The following is a 16,623-nucleotide window of genomic DNA, read 5'->3' as shown; positions in this document are numbered from 1 at the left end:
TTTATGTTCAATCCCCACAAAGACTTGGTGTAAATGTTCATGTTGCAGAAAGACTTTAATGTTCATCACCAAGAAAAGACAGTTTACATCACAGTGGTATGTTGTGATACAGAAAAGGAGCATTTGTTTAACCAGAGATAAGAAAATGAGGCACACTCAGTGTCGAGGTGGTCGAGCCATTGTAAAGCATTTAAGTTACTGATGATCAGCGTCTCCTGCGGCGCTGTGGTTTGGGCGTTGTCCCTTCCACGCATTCTGTTTTGCTGCACTGGCATGACTGAACCATGGTGTAGCTGTGCTGCAGCTTAGACCCATCAGCACAGGTAAGCTCCACCTGCTCCACACTTGTGGTGGCTTCTTGGCAGCACTCGCAATTGTGTACCATTGTGTTGGCTTCCATAGAGTACCTGAACACACACACAGAGAAAGACCAGTTAATGAAGTCTGCACTAGTTACAGTAACTAATCAACAGAAAAATCTGAATGTTCTGTACAATGCCTAATCCTGAGTGGGTGATGTTTAAAGATGATCATTACTTTATTGTTGCACTCATATATACTAGTTCTTATTCATTATTCATGAGTTTGCCTACAGCAGATAAATAATAGTGTATTCTTTGGTATGCAATGAAAACAGTGAACATGTAGCAGCCAGTTAAGGGAAATGAAGGCGCTCTCGGTTAAATTTCAAATAATAGACTCACATGGAGAAACTGTCACAGTGTCCAGCGCAATATGTGATGTTAACTGGCTGTGCGCTCTTGCAGTTGTTCAGTTCAAGGATTCTCTGCTCCTTCTGGGTCTTACACAGACTTATATTGCCTGGAACATATAACAACAGTTGCACACTCACGTGAGGCACATTTTTAAACTTTGTTCTTAACATGTATTTAGTTATTTAGTTTGATGGCTTACAGGTTGGGCAGCACCCACTGGCATCTGTTGTTTCAGTGCCCTGGAGGAGGAAGACATTTCATGTTGTGTGAAATATTCAGCAGTAAAATGCAAAATCCACCAATCTGATCTGTAAAAGTCTAATAAACTCACAGGTTCACAGTCCAAGGGGTTAAAGGGAGGACAAGTAGCCTTGGTTTCCTTGGTAACAAGCTGTCCGTTGAGCTTCTCACAGGTATATTGCACACATTTGTCATTAGGAGGTGTGTAAGAGCTGTTGACCTGTAAAACCATGTAAAACAGCAATTCTGGCTCAAAACACAGGGTACCTGTGTGTCATCTCATTTCAAAAAGACTTTTTTGGCTTTGAATTTATAAGCTTTTGTTTTTTAGGTCCTAAATTGCTGATTAGTTTTTAAGAACGAAAAAGAAAGGAGTCCTGCTGTGGTGCTTCTAATGCTAGCATTTATTCGCTGTTGGCTGCAGTACTGACCTCAATAACATGCACCGTCACGTTGTCAGGTGTGGTGAAAATACAGTCCATCTGAACACATGTTCCACAACACTTTCCTGGTTCAGTCTGATATTCATAACCCTGCGAAAGAGTGAGATATGAAGAGTGAGAGAGCTTTGTAAGGAAAGAAGTATGTGTGTGTTTGTGTAGACCTGGGGATGCTGGAATATGCTTCACTGTGGCTGAATTAAAACATGTCTGCATGTGAAGGACCACTTATCACAAATGCTTGAATACAGTTGTTGCTAAGGGGGCACAGCCAGTTACCAATGACTTTTTAGCATCGTCAGGCATTCTTTTCTTTTCATTATTGAAAAACTGTATTTAATATTTACTTAAGTTATTTTTATCTCATTTAAAAATGTATTTGACTACCTTAAACATCTAAGTGTGACAAGTATGTAAAAACCTAAGAAATCAGTAAAGGGCTAAAAAGGTTTCATCATTACTATTTGCACAACAAAATGAAAGAAGAAAGCCAGTATATAAAGGATAAGTTAAACACTTATGTACTTAGAGGCTAACTTATTTGTTAATGATGCCTTCATAAAGTTCTTAAAGAGTAGCGTTTCAAAATCCACAGTGCTTAATAACATTTAGTTCATTATCTGAAACGTACTTTTAATTCTTCTCTCACCTTAAAGGTATAAAGGCCAACTTTCTATTGGACGGCTCCACCTCATTAAGAAAACATTTGAACAACAGACGGGTGGTGTTTCTATGTGCCCAGTAAACGTTGTGCACCTGAGTGATATTAGTGATATCCAATGTCAGTGACATCATAGCGAGTTACTACTAAAATAAATAGCAGAAATGCTGTTTAGAGAAGTCTGAAGGATTGCGTGTGCATACATATGTGGCCTCATTATTTGAAGCTACAGTTGTGTTTACTGTAACATAGCAACACCATTTCAGCAATGAACATTATTTTCTATTGCAGAAAATAAGAATAGCTCTGCTTCAGTGTTTTGTTTTGGAGTTTTTTTAACCAAGTTTCACAAAGCTGTTCATTTCAATTCACATCTAAGGTTCTAGTTTTTTGGTGCTATTGTTCTGGACCTTATACTGCGATTTGCTCAGGCTGGCTTGCTGGTGTGAAGTGTGGGGCGATGATTCCTCTTTATGATGTAATGAATGTGTCGTGCGAGTTGGCATGTGAATGAGCTTACAGCAGAACAGTTTTCGTTGCAGACGACAGGTTTGCAGATAACGATGTTCAGCTTGGTGACAGGATCCATTTCGGGGCCACAGTAACATTCCTGGCAGGGCCCGGGTGTAAACGACTCTGACGTTGTTGATATTTCTCCAGCTCCTGATGGTGTTGTTGTTGTTACTGATGCTTGTTCTACAATTGATTGTGCTTCTGGTGCTTCCAGCGGGGGTTCTGATAGTGTGTCTGGTGTTGGGATCTTGGTACCAGGCTAAAGAATTGTATGTTATATATTATATTAATTGCTTCAAGGAATATTTCATACCTCTATATCTATTTTAAGCCTTATCGTAATGATGAGTATAAAACAAAGTTCAGCACAGAGAGAGTTAGCTGGCTTGACAAAATCTAAAACACCAGTCAAAGATAACATATATAAGGGGGTGTTTTACATGTCAACTGAGCACTCCCTAGTCCAATCAAAGATCGTATCAGTGAAGTGAGTAATAGAGATCTATAAAGAACATAAAAATTGACATAAAAAAAACACTTTTCCAACAAATAGGAGAGACTGGTGATTTCATCGCCACAAGTGCGGTAAAATTAACTCAAGCTATAAGCACTTCATGCGGTCTCCGTGCTGCTGTTTATTTCTACCTGCACATTAGAACCCTATCACTTTGAACTGCAGGGCTGAATACACGTTAAAGCTACTTGGTGTGTTCAGCTGTGACACTCTTCCATGTGAAGTTTTGCCTACAAATGTAACTGATTTACTTGCTTTCCAATAGCTGCGATTGAAATGAAGACCTAACCATCCATCTGAATACATACATTCCAGCGAAAGAGCCTCACACAATTTTCACTGTTGTAACTTTACAGCTGGGCTTCATTCAGTTTTCAGTCAGGCACAGTTTAAAAAGTTGAATATACTGATGTAAGTCATACATACATCAAGTGCAGGATGCTGCAGGATGCTGCACTTTGTTATGTGTATAATTCAGGACAACAGATGGTTCTTGTTTAGTGTATTAGGGAAAACCACTTCTTGTTTCCAGAGTTTGAACTGTGTGCTTACCTTGTATTCAGTCATGTTATAGACACATACACCTTTAGGAACTGCAGACACAAAGAGACATGGGTTTAGTTAACATTCACACATATGCATTGATGATCTGTTGTAGTTTACATTGTACTAGACTCCATCCATTTATTCATTCACTTCCATTCACAGGCTGATGGATTAGAGTGACATACCACAGTTGTAGGATAGACAACAGGTGCCATTGGTAATGCTCAGTTGGAAGCCCAGCAAGCACGTGGGAGGAGGAGGACACAGGTTTACGTTGCATTCTGTTGCAAAAGGAACGAGAACTTGTCAGAATGTGATGATGAAGATTTGCACAACTTTCCATTTGATAACAATAACTTGAAGAACCAGGAAAGCAACTGTTTACATGATTTAGTACAAGCTGGGAAGGGACTTTGCTGAGCCAAGCTCTCTTTTAATTTAATTCAATGAAATGAAATTACATTTTATTTATATAGCTCCAAAACACAAAAACAGTTGCCCCAGGGCACTTTATGTTGCAAGGGTAAGACTTTACAATATTGCAAGGTCTTACCCCAACAGTCAGATAACCCCTATGAGCAAGCACTTTGCTGACAGTGGGAGGAAAAACTTCCTTTTAACAGGAAGAAGAACCAGCCTCAGGGAAGGGCTTATATCTGCTGTGACTAGCTGCGGGTGAGAGGAGAAAGACAGGACCAAACACAAGCTGTACAAGAGACCCAAAGATTAATAATAACTAATGATTAAATGTAAAGTGGTGTATGAAAGTGTATACCTTCCATTTAACTTTTAAATATCTTACGAACAACAAGTAAGCCAGCAGTCTGAGAGTGAAGGACTGTGTTGACCTGTATTGACCTTAGTACTGTGACCTCAGTACAGTACCTTGGTACTGTGAGGTCCACACATACTCATATGTGCCATTGCCAGAAGGTTGGTTGTGTATTCCAGCACAGTGGAAGGGCTGGACAGGGCCATAGAAGGTCCTTAACCCACGAGTAGGACCGATATCTTCTACTCAAGACTTATGATGACACCCGGACTGCCGGACTAGCATTGGGATGAAATCCTTGGATCTATTATCAGACCCTGGTGCACAACGATGAACAGGCTCATGTGGATGCAGATAGTTCCTCAAGGATAAAGGAATTAATATCATTGAATGGCTTCTAGGATTACCTGACTAAGTCCCATATAACGCCTCTACAACATTACGCTTTGGTCCATCCAACACCACCAGGTTGCACTTTAGACTGTCCAAGAACTCAGTTATACCCTAATACAGACCTGGGAGGAGTCCCTCAGGACACAGTCGGTGATCCACTACCCTGCACCGTTAAGTGCTTGGCATTTCCCATCATGGTGTCCCCCAGGAGATCCCACAGGAGACCATCTATATATCTGACATTGCCAGATTTAAGCACATGGGCAAACAACTAAATATCATTTTGAGTTGCTGCTAAGAAATTTTACAAAATGGACTAGCCTGCCACATATTTTTTTCACTTTGATTTTTGGGGTGTCTTTGAATTAAGCCCTATGTAGGTTGATAATCTCCATTTTCATCAAATAATATGACACGCTTTTAGTCCTAGAACATTCATCTATATCAGTTGAGAAAAGCAGCGTGATCGTTGTCCCTGAGATCTGATGTTTGTTCCAAAACATTGTAATCAACAGATTAATGTGAATGTAGTCTTTTTTTTCTAAACAACCATGTGATGATTTCAAAGAACAGCAATAAGTACATTGGCACAAGCTCTACCGATCTTGATTTTTCTGTGATTTTGAGTTTTCGTTTTCATTATTATTCACTGACTGAGATGGAGATTTCAGTCACACAGAACCAAGCTGCCTCTGAAAAGCAAACAGAAATGCAAATGTGCATATTTTCCATTAAGCTAAATAACTACGTTATGAATGTGCCAGGCATGAGACTACCTCCAGGTGTTATCTGGCATATTAGGCTCAGAAGGTGGAGTGGGTTGTCCACGAACCAGAAGGTTGTTGGATTGATACCTTACTCTTCTAGTTTGAGTATTCAAGTATCCTAAGTTGCCGCTAATGCATCCAATGGAGTGTGTGTGTAAATGTCAGAAAGCACAGAGGGATGAAAGTGCTGCGTGAATAATGTCTGTGATCGACTGGACGAGTCTTGTAACAAAAACGCTTTGAGATGAAATTTGAGCATAAAGACAGTACTAGTCCCAGGAAAGGCAATTTTCATCAGTGTCAGTCATCCATTTGTGTGATATCAACGGCAAGACATTGTTTAAAGCTAGTTCAAAGACACTAAAACTGACCACATGACTGTGTTGTGCAGCAGTTCACTGTATTGTTGACCAGTTGCTGGCCAGGCTCGCTGCAGTTAGGACTTTGTACAGACTGGCACTGAACAGGCTCACACTGGACGCTCATGGAGTCCTTGTCACAAACACAGGTTTGACAGTCACTTGTCCAAGTCTCGCCCAGCTGTTTAAAAGAAACACACCGATTCAGATTCACACATCTTATTCATTGTTAAGAAGGCATGAACATAAGAGCAGAGTTCTCACCTGTTTGGGTTTTCCATCAGGTCCAACACAGGCTGAAAGGCAATCACAGACAGTAGCAGGTGATGTTTGGGAGAAAAATATTTCAAAGCCCAGCAAAATAGCGTTCTGCAGAATCTGGTCTTACCACAGGTGTCAACACATATGTCATGTACTGTGTTGAATAATGTGGTACCATGAGGACAGAAACAACCTTCCTTAGTGTTGTTACTGGATGCCACTGTTTGGTATGCCGTGTTGTATCTGATGAGAGAAAATGAATTAGCCCATAAAAAATAGAGATTGGGCTAATCTTGATTAAAAATATATATATATTTAATTAATCCTACTATCAAAATATTCCATATCCCCCCCAGAAAATACACATCACTAAATTCATCAGGGTCATTAAACAAACAAAAGTTCTTCACACTGATATGGTTTACGCTACCCGTTGTTGCATGTAGGCTCTACGGATGGACCACAGGGCATGTACACTTTGTTGCTTGGACACTTGTGCTCTGAAAGATGGAAGTATGTTAAGAGCACATTGTTCAGAACTGCAAAAACCAAATAACCAAAAAATCAACTGTATGGATATAATATGTATATCTCACCACAGAGCCCATTGGTAGCATTTCTCCAATCGATACAGATTCCTTCATTAGAACATTCAGTGGCATAAGCCTCCAGACTGCAGCAGCTGTTTTTGCCAAGATTGCAAGTGTCAAAGACACATGATGTCACAAATGGTCCTGGAGGTACAACTTTGTGGCATGGTGCAAATAAACTAGAAGACATACAAGCCAGAGTGTATCAGGAAAATGATTATTCACAAAATGTGTACAAACATTCATACATCATACAATGACTAAAAACGTCCATATATGTAATAGGCCAGTTACTTGTCTCAGTGCTATCGCTTAGCTTATAAACTTCGTACAAAAAGTGAAGAAACTAGTGTTCGGTCAATTATTTCTTTGTTTTTGTTTTTGGTAAAAGGACTGGATAGTGCTTTTACCAAAACAAAAACAAAATTGGTGAGTGGAATGGACAGTGCTTGTCTACTCTACCTAAGCACTCGTGCCTCATAATGTACAACACCCCTCATCCAGACAAGCACTTTTCTTCCTATGTGTGTTAAGTGTTTTCAATCTAACATTCACATGGATCTGATGGATGCATCAGTGAGCAACTTGAGGTCAATATCTTACCCGAGGATATTTGGCATAGAGACTGGAGGAGCCAGGGATCAAACCACCTAACTTTCAATTAGGAGTTGACCTGCTCTACCTCCTGAGCTACAACCACCCAGACTGCTGCTCTGCCCACAAATGTGGGCTCTTTACAAATGTGGTACCATTTTATAAAGCTTGGCCTTCAATTTGGAGACGGTACTAAACCTCTACAAACCACTGTAGCAGGGTCCATGCTCACAGTTGTTTTTGATCAAGCACCAATAAGGTAACCAGAAGCTGAAAACCAGTCAATAGAGTTTGCTGTAAGGCATTTGTAGAGAAGATTTGGCAAGTTTTTCATGGGCGCATACACTAAAGTCAGTGGCTCCATTTAAGGAGAAATAAACAGGCTCTAAAACATTATGATTTATACCATACCATCTATATTTATAAAGCACTTTAACATAAAACCAGAGTTCACAAAGTGCTGTACATATGCAAATAGCATAAGCAACGTAAAAATAAAATTAAAGTACGATAAAAATAAAATAAAATGAAATAAATAACTAAAATAAAATAAAACATGTTCAAACAAATTGAGTCAATCCCCTTAAACAAAGGCTTCAGTGAATAAATATGTTTTGAGAAGAGTCTTAAACTTTATTTATTGGCAAGAAGCACTGTTACGACAAAGAAATACCATGTCCTTCCTTTTTGTGTTAATTTCAGTTATATCAATAACCAGTTATAGATTATAAAAGCTCCTCCCATTAAATTTTCTTCTTTTTATTTTTTATAAGTATTTCCTTAATGCTGTTAAACAGAGTAAGGCAGCTTTTCCAAATATCCTGGTTTAATTTTTGATGCTGACATTATTTTATGTGCACACAGAAACAAAATATGGTAAGAGTAATTTCATCTAGAATTGATGAATTTGTGGATCTTTTTTAGAGAGTGAGGAAGGTAACTGAAGAAGAAATACACAGTGCATCATGGGAATCCCCGGCAGCCTACGTCTATTGCAGCATAACTAAGGGAGGATTCAGGGTCACCTGGTCCAGCCCTAACTATATGCTTTAGCAAAAAGGAAAGTTTGAAGCCTAATCTTGAAATTAGAGATAGTGTCTGTCTCCTGAATCCAAACTGGAAGCTGGTTCCACAGAAGAGGGGCCTGAAAACTGAAGGCTCTGCCTCCCATTCTACTTTTAAATACTCTAGGAACAACAAGTAGGCCTGCAGAGCGAGAGCGGAGCGCTCTAATAGGGTGATATGGTACTACAAGGTCATTAAGATAAGATGGGGCCTGATTATTTAAGACCTTGTATGTGAGGAGCAGGATTTTGAATTCTGGATTTAACAGGAAGCCAAAACAGGAGAAATCTGCTCTCTCTTTCTAGTCCCTGTCAGGACTCTTGCTGCAGCGTTTTGGATTAGCTGAAGGCTTTTCATGGAGTTTTTAGGACTTCCTGATAATAATGAATTACAGTCGTCCAGCCTGGAAGTAATAAATGCATGAACTAGTGTTTCAGCGTCACTCTGAGGCAAATTGTATCTATTTAATAGATCAGATTGGAATGGATGACTGGAGAACTGTTTACTAGGAACAGAACTTGGCTAAGTCATTCAGTACTGTCTCAGTTTCGTCTTCATCTGTATGCTCTGCAACTTTATGATACATACTATTGATTTAGGATATTTGCAGCGCTCCTTCACAGGCTGTCAACTTGACAATCAAACTGGAAAGAAAATACCATTATACCACATTCCCCAAATCATTCTGTTCTACATGTGCAGAATAAGTACATTTTTCTATCTACCAAAATGAAAAGTATAACGAGTTTGCTGAACAGTTTGTGGTTCTCTTTACCTGGTAGTTAGTAGATCACAGACAGCAGGTTCACAAACAGGTGGTGTTGAGTGTGAGGGCTTTGATGTGGTTCTGGGTGTTGGTGGGGTTGTGGGGATAACGCAGGGTGTATGTGGGACCTGCCACTCGCCTGCAGTGTCTGAGCAACTTCCCACCTGGCCATTTGGAGAACGGCATTCATTGCTCTGGGAGTTGTCACAGGTACCTAGTAAAGGAAAAGCAGCAGAATGAAGCCTGAGCAGTAGCCTAAGAAAGAAACTTATTATATGATCAATATCAAAGTTATGTAGGCATACCTGCATACTAACATACTTCTTTTTCTTATCTAAGCTTCACTCTAATTAAATTTACAGTTTGTTCAAGACATGTACAGATATTTCTTTAAATGGGAAATTAGTTAACATTTCAGTACAAACATAATTTTTAGCGGCAATCAAAATGTTTTATACCCACTACAGATCAAACGTTTTAGAACACCCCAATTTTTCCAGTTTTTTATTGAAAATTATGCAGTTTAATGTCTCACTGCACTCTGAAATTAAAGCATAGTACAAAATGACCAAAATGTACTAAACTTTTGTCCAGTCAGAACAGCTGGACACCCCTGTGGCACTCTTTCTACAATAGAAATCAAATATTGTTCAGAAGTTCTTCCCATATCTGTTGCAGAAGTTCCCATAAATGAGGCACTGCTTGGTTGCTTTGCTTTGTCTCTTCTGTCCACTTCATCCCAAACCAGCTCGATGGGGTTTAAGTCTGGAGACTGTGGTGTATGCTCAACAGCATACAAAGATGCTGCATGATGAACCAAAGATTTCAAATTTGGATTCATCAGTCCAAAATACCTTCTTCCAGTCTTCAGTGGTCCAACAGCAGTTGTTAATGGCCCAGACAAGCCTCTTTGTCTTATTCTGGCATCTTAGCGATGGCTTTCTTGCTGCAAGCTCAAAGTCTTCTCTTCACAGTTGAAACTGGGACTTCCTTACCACGACCACTATTAGGCTGTGCTTGAAGCTGTTGTCCTGCGAGCCACCAATCACACAAGCTGTTAACTCTCCGAAACTCTGATTCATTTGTGGCTTTGGGTCTGCCAGACCTCTTCCTGCCAGAGTTTGTTTCTGAGTGCCTTTTGATGGTGAAGGAAACTGTACTCACTGACACCTTGACATTCTTCCTAATTTCTCTGTAGATAAAAGACCTAACCTTTTTAGTGTTAAGATGGTCTGTCTCTTCCATTGTTAATTGCATTTTTTGTAGCAACCCACTACTTTCTGCAGTACAATATTGTTCAACTGATGCTGACGAGGGTATCGTACCACAGTGTATTCCAACACTGCTTTTATGCAGACAGAGGGGGTTGTAAGCATTCCAGAAAAGTTGGAACACCTGTAGCAATTAGTAGCACCAGCTTTGCAGAACAGCTTTAAATTGTTAACTCATGTTCTGTTCCCTGAAAAGGGCCTTTTTGGATAATTCTGAAATGGACGTCATTTTTCAGTTTTGAGTAACCTTATGTTTTTTTAACCTCTGGCAGTTCACCACTTACCTTTGTACCATTTCAAGCAATTCATTGGACCTGAATGACATGAATTGCAATAAAAAACTGGAAAAATTGGGGTTTCTAAAACTTTTTTTTTTAAGTATATAACTTTGTTTGTGTTGCATTTTTAATTTCTCTTGGTATTTGGGATTAGTTAGATGTGTGAAGTTTAAAAAAATCATGACTCTCAGCTGGAACTGCAGTAAAACAAGGTGAGGAGTTTAATGATATGCAGCAGGAATTACAAAACTATAGCTATAACGGGCTTCAGTATACCAGAGAATTGGTATTGGTCTGAAACTGAAGCTTAGTTCCAGACTTAGTTCAACTAAGGCCCGAGGGCGCGATACGGCAAGCCTCGCCTCTGTCAGTCTGTCCCAGGGCAGCTGTGGCTACAACTGTAGCCTCCACCAGTGTGTGAATGTGAGAGTGAATAGTGGAACTGTAAAGTGCTTTGAGGGCGTTGAAAAGCGCTATATAAATGCAGTCCATTATTATTATTATTAACCAAAGTGTGCTGAGGCTGTCTCACCTTCTAGATTGGATATGGATTAGAGTTAAATTTGATTGCAAGTGGCCGAGGAATCTTTTCTATTATTAATATTTGGCTTATTAATGGTCATTGTTTAGACCTGGGTTAAAGATTGGGAGAAGTATTCTCTAACTCACCACATTGTCCCTCTGTGTTTCCTTCAAAGAGGGAGTAGGGAAGGTCAATGCTGAATGAAGAGCCTGAATAGACTATTTTTGCACTGATGTCTTGTAACTCCAATGTGGTGATTATATCTGTGCTAGTAATGCGCAGGACAGAATTGCTATAGGCAGGATAGATCTTTTGCTGATTGACAAACACCTGTAGGTAACAACACAATTTACATTAAAAAATAGTGTGAAACAAGCATCATACTCATTTGAAAGATTAACCATTAGATCAGCTTTCGCTTGGTCAAATTGAATTATTGCTTACCACATTAGTTGGTATTCCTGAAGACATCAGCTGAGTCAAAACCACTTTGAAAGATTTATATGTAACAGTAAGAACCTTGGGACAGAATGTACTGCTTGATGGATCACAATCACGGTTAACTACAACAGTCAGGTTATATTTAGCAATAATCTCTTTGACCAGGTAGTAAGAGCAATTCTCATTGAAATTGTAGGATTCTCCATCAAATGTTAAGTAGTGGGATCCACACCAGACACTGCACACACCTGCAGGGTGAAAAGAATCATGTATAGAAATGTCAAGTAATAACTGGAACAGGAAAAATAGACAAGCGTCATAAGTTAACAAAAGACCATAGATCTGCCTAAACAGTCAGAATGCAGGCTGATCTAATTTTATTTATAAAGAACATTTAATACAAGGTTGGCCAAAGTGCTGTAGATAAAACAGTATTGCACAGTAATGTAAAAACTTCACTATATGGACACGTGCCCACTCACAACAATAAATATGCCACAAAAAGACGATAGACAATAACAGCCTAAATAACTAGCAACAACATGAAGGGTATTCATGGCCATTGATCAGCGGTGGCTTTTCATGTATTTACAAGCCTCAAGGCTCTGACACAAGATTATCTGCAGTATATCAAAGAGACAGATTTCATATTGTGTATTTATATACACCATAAGTACAGTGTATATTTTGCTGTGTATTTATAATATACATTATTAAGCTTACATCGACATTCATAGTGAGGGCAGCATCCGTCATCATCAGAGATCTTAGCAGCACTGCGTCCATTGGTGCAGATGGGCTGCTGCATAGTAGGACAGACTGTTGGCATCGTTATAATCTTCCCATTAATGCACGTAGCTGTGGTGCAGTTGCCGGCATCCCAGGACTCTCCATTCTGAACAAGTATTGACAAACAAAAGATGATTTAGGAGATCATGGGTTTGTTTAAAATACACTGTCTTTCAAGTAAATTGTCATAATCTCATTTAGGTTTATAATTATTCTTATCCCAGACATATGCTCTTTTATTTAGTAATTTATTGCATTTTGCACATATCTAAAATATATGTTTATTTATTTTTGGAAGTTTTTGATCCACTTTTTACATTTGTAAATCTGTGAAGTAACAGTAAAGCTGAAGTCACCAGATTATTATTAATATGTGAGAGAACCCCCACAGGTACAGAACATGCTAACAAAGAGCCCCAAGTTGTTGTCAAACCAGAAACATTCATCCTGTGAAGCAGCTGTGCTAACCACTGCTCCATTCAGCCACTGTGTTTCATTTCTGCATTATATGTTTTTTTCAGCTTAGAGCAGTGGTTCCCAAACTGTTTTTGCTGGGCCCCCCTTTGTTTTAGAAGAAAAATGTTACCCCCCCCCCCCCCCCCCAACACGCAAACACATCCTCCCACCACACAGACTCATATTTTGCTTTCAAACTCCATTGCTGTTTATTTCACATCTCGACTCTGGTCCGATTTCACATACTAACTCTTTTACGCTATGTCCACACCTACACGGTCATTTTTGAAAACGCAGCTGTTTCTATGCGTTTGGGCTTTTCGTCCACACGTAAATGGCGTTTCAAATCACCGAAAACTGCGATTTTTTAACTTTTAACTCCATTTTTGTTCGTCACGCAACGTCAAAGGTATGCGCCTTTTTTCACATCAGGCTGTGCGCAACGTTATTGTTTACATGAGATGAATTGCAGAATGATAGAGACAAAATACTGTTAATCTGACTGTCTGCAGGTTTTACACACAGTTACTGTCCCTCCATTTACAAAGGCAGAGGCGTCACGGTGTGATTATTTTACATGTAGTTGTTTTTTTCCTGTGTAATAATGTTCAACATTGCTGTCAATACATTTTTCAAAAAATGCCTCTCTGTGCAAAATGGGTTCAAAAACATAAACAGCTGTTGGATCCTGTTTGTCTGTGATTTGAACCGAGGGGAATAAATCATGGCAGGATCAGCCTGATGTTATTTGCATCCCACTGTAACTTTATAAAGAGCAAAATGTCAGGAGTAGTTAATCATTATAAGAAGTGTTTGTAAACTAAAAATCAAGAATGTAGGATACTGTTTGTCCGTGATTTGGAGAGCCCAACGCGCGGGGAGATCTACCTCGGCACTTGTGCAGGTGAAGCCAAAGAGAAGATATGCTTCACCATGTTTTCTAGTTTTTGGCTTGGAAGGGAGTTGGTTTGGAAACATATTTGGCGATGTTTCATCTCCTGCTTTGTGTTTGTATGGAAGCCCCGTTAAAAACCTGTCAATTATGCTAGCAGTATCCAAACGTTCTTTTTTTTTCTCTCTTTTCATACCGCGCCCCCCCTGCAATGGCTCTGTGCCCCCCCTAGGGGGTGGGCCCCACACTTTGGGAACCTCTGGCTTAGAGCATGGCTGTACACAGTGGTGCACTAAGGTAGGCCTATTATCAGCAAATCAACACCATGGACTTGGAATTACTAAATGGTCTATTGTGGATCTACACTCTACAGCCTCTCAACTGGTATTCACCAAGGCATCACAGTGGTAAATGACAAAAATAGATATAGCTATTATTGCAGTCAGGTTCAGGGTGTCACACCAGCACCAAAGTGGTATTTAACAAAAAGCCCATACATTGCCCTCACTCAATAAATAATAAAAACATATGTAATCATGTCACACCTGTCTCGGTGGATACACATCATTGCAGACATTTTGAGTAGATGAAGTTATTGATGTACTTGAAGTAAAGGAGGCAGGACTAGTTGTTGTCAGAGGTACTGAGCTGGAAATTGTGGCCTTTGTAGTAGTGCTGAATACTGTAGTTGTAGAGTGTGCAGTAGTGGGCACACTTGGTGTCACAGGACAAGGACTGGACTGTGTCTCAATTTCACAAGATGCATTGCAAAATGCAGCATAACACCACCCTAACCCATCAGTGACATTGTACACAAAGTCCCCTGTGAAAAAACAAACAAAAACAAAACACAGATAATTAAACAAGCGCTGTACTGGTATCCAACTGAACAGGCTGGATGTGTATGTGTGTGTCAAATTAACAGTTTTTGTTATGTCCATTTCTAACTAAAGACTGATATGCTTTTTCTTCATGAACAGCTCTGGGATTTAGAACAATATGCATTCAAATAAGAACTTCAGATGAGAATATAAAACTCTAAATTTGAGGTAAGATAATGGATGAAAACAACATTAAGGGACTTAATGACCTATATACAGTGACATACTGTGCAGAAAGTTCCCCAATTCCCTATGAAACCCATGTTGGTTTTTGTGGAGACCATTCAGAAAGCCAGACATGCAGTAACATGCAGCTGAAGTTACAATGTCACCTGCTCTGGCCCCAGGAATAGAATTATCTATAGTAGTTGGGGTTTACCATCACGACTCTAAAAATAGTTAGAAATAACCTAATTTTTTCCTTGAAAAGACTGTTGCCAAGTGGGTAAGGTAAAGGTGTACCAAGGGTTATGTTTTGGACTACACATCTTCCTCACAATCAACTGTTTTCCTGGATGCTTTGGGAGAACCTGCTATACGACGGCTAACTGGGTCTAAACTTGAAATTTAAAACAAGAACAGAGGTGTCCTAACAACATGTGTTCAGAATTAAAGAAAAATAAAATGATAACAAAAATGAAAGAGAAACCTACCAGCATGATGCGAAGCTCCATTGACAATGCATACACATCGTGTCGAGGTTGTATTAAGGGGTGATGAAGAAGCAGCTGTGGTTGTGGTTACACTGGGGCTTACACTAGTTGCGTAAACAGTCGTGCTGCCTGGAACAGTCTCTGTTGTAGGAGTAAAAGAAGTTGTACCTCTAGATGTTGAGGGTAAAATGGTTGTGTTTAAAACAGAAGGATTTGAAATTGCAGTTGAAGAAAACGATGATCCTGTTATGACAACTAAGGTTGATGCAGCTGTGGTAGAGGATGTTGTTGGTCCCGATGTGACTATTTTTGGTGTTTTTGTTGTCATAACTGTGGCTGTTGTGGATTCAAATGCTGTTGTCTCTGCAGGTGTTGTAGCTGTTCCTTCAGTAGTAGTGAAAGGCCCAGATGTAATTTCAGTACTCACAGATGGTTTTGATGTAACTATGGTGGATCCTTGACCTGTTGTTTCAACATGTGGAGTTGTGGTCGTGGTTTCAACAACAGCTGTGGTAGAGGATGTTGTTGGTCCCGATGTGACTATTTTTGGTGTTTTTGTTGTCATAACTGTGGCTGTTGTGGATTCAAATGCTGTTGTCTCTGCAGGTGTTGTAGCTGTTCCTTCAGTGGTAGTGAAAGGCCCAGATGTAATTTCAGTACTCACAGATGGTTTTGATGTAACCGTTGTGGATCCTTGACCTGTTGTTTCAACATGTGGACTTGTGGTCGTGGTTTCAACAACAGTTGTGGTAGAGGATGTTGTTGGTCCCGATGTGACTATTTTTGGTGTTTTTGTTGTCATAACTGTGGCTGTTGTGGATTCAAATGCTGTTGTCTCTGCAGGTGTTGTAGCTGTTCCTTCAGTGGTAGTGAAAGGCCCAGATGTAATTTCAGTACTCACAGATGGTTTTGATGTAACTATGGTGGATCCTTGACCTGTTGTTTCAACATGTGGACTTGTGGTCGTGGTTTCAACAACAGCTGTGGTAGAGGATGTTGTTGGTCCCGATGTGACTATTTTTGGTGTTTTTGTTGTCATAACTGTGGCTGTTGTGGATTCAAATGCTGTTGTCTCTGCAGGTGTTGTAGCTGTTCCTTCAGTGGTAGTGAAAGGCCCAGATGTAATTTCAGTACTCACAGATGGTTTTGATGTAACTATGGTGGATCCTTGACCTGTTGTTTCAACATGTGGAGTTGTGGTCGTGGTTTCAACAACAGCTGTGGTAGAGGATGTTGTTGGTC

At 39.7% G+C, this 16,623-nt stretch overlaps 1 protein-coding gene across 1 annotated transcript; it reads right to left on the bottom strand.

The window, feature by feature from the left end:
* Window positions 1-36: 36 nt before the first annotated feature.
* On the bottom strand, window positions 37-15,739 carry LOC309705148 (intestinal mucin-like protein). Its single transcript, XM_082530768.1, has 19 exons — window positions 15,382-15,739; window positions 14,393-14,670; window positions 12,434-12,605; window positions 11,714-11,958; window positions 11,416-11,599; window positions 9,207-9,411; window positions 6,779-6,951; window positions 6,613-6,682; window positions 6,310-6,425; window positions 6,186-6,217; window positions 5,934-6,102; window positions 3,816-3,911; window positions 3,637-3,677; window positions 2,578-2,829; window positions 1,388-1,489; window positions 1,048-1,176; window positions 916-955; window positions 705-822; window positions 37-407 (listed from the first exon to the last, which is right to left on the bottom strand). The coding sequence occupies exons 1-19, from the start codon at window positions 15,707-15,709 to the stop codon at window positions 206-208; spliced, it is 2,952 nt and encodes a 983-aa protein (XP_082386894.1). The 5' UTR covers window positions 15,710-15,739; the 3' UTR covers window positions 37-205.
* Between the last annotated feature and the right edge of the window lie 884 nt (window positions 15,740-16,623).

Source organism: Aulonocara stuartgranti (genome assembly GCF_965226115.1).
Source record: "Aulonocara stuartgranti genome assembly, chromosome: 1".
Lineage (NCBI taxonomy): Eukaryota > Metazoa > Chordata > Actinopteri > Cichliformes > Cichlidae > Aulonocara > Aulonocara stuartgranti.
This window is presented reverse-complemented; position numbering and strand designations above follow the sequence as displayed.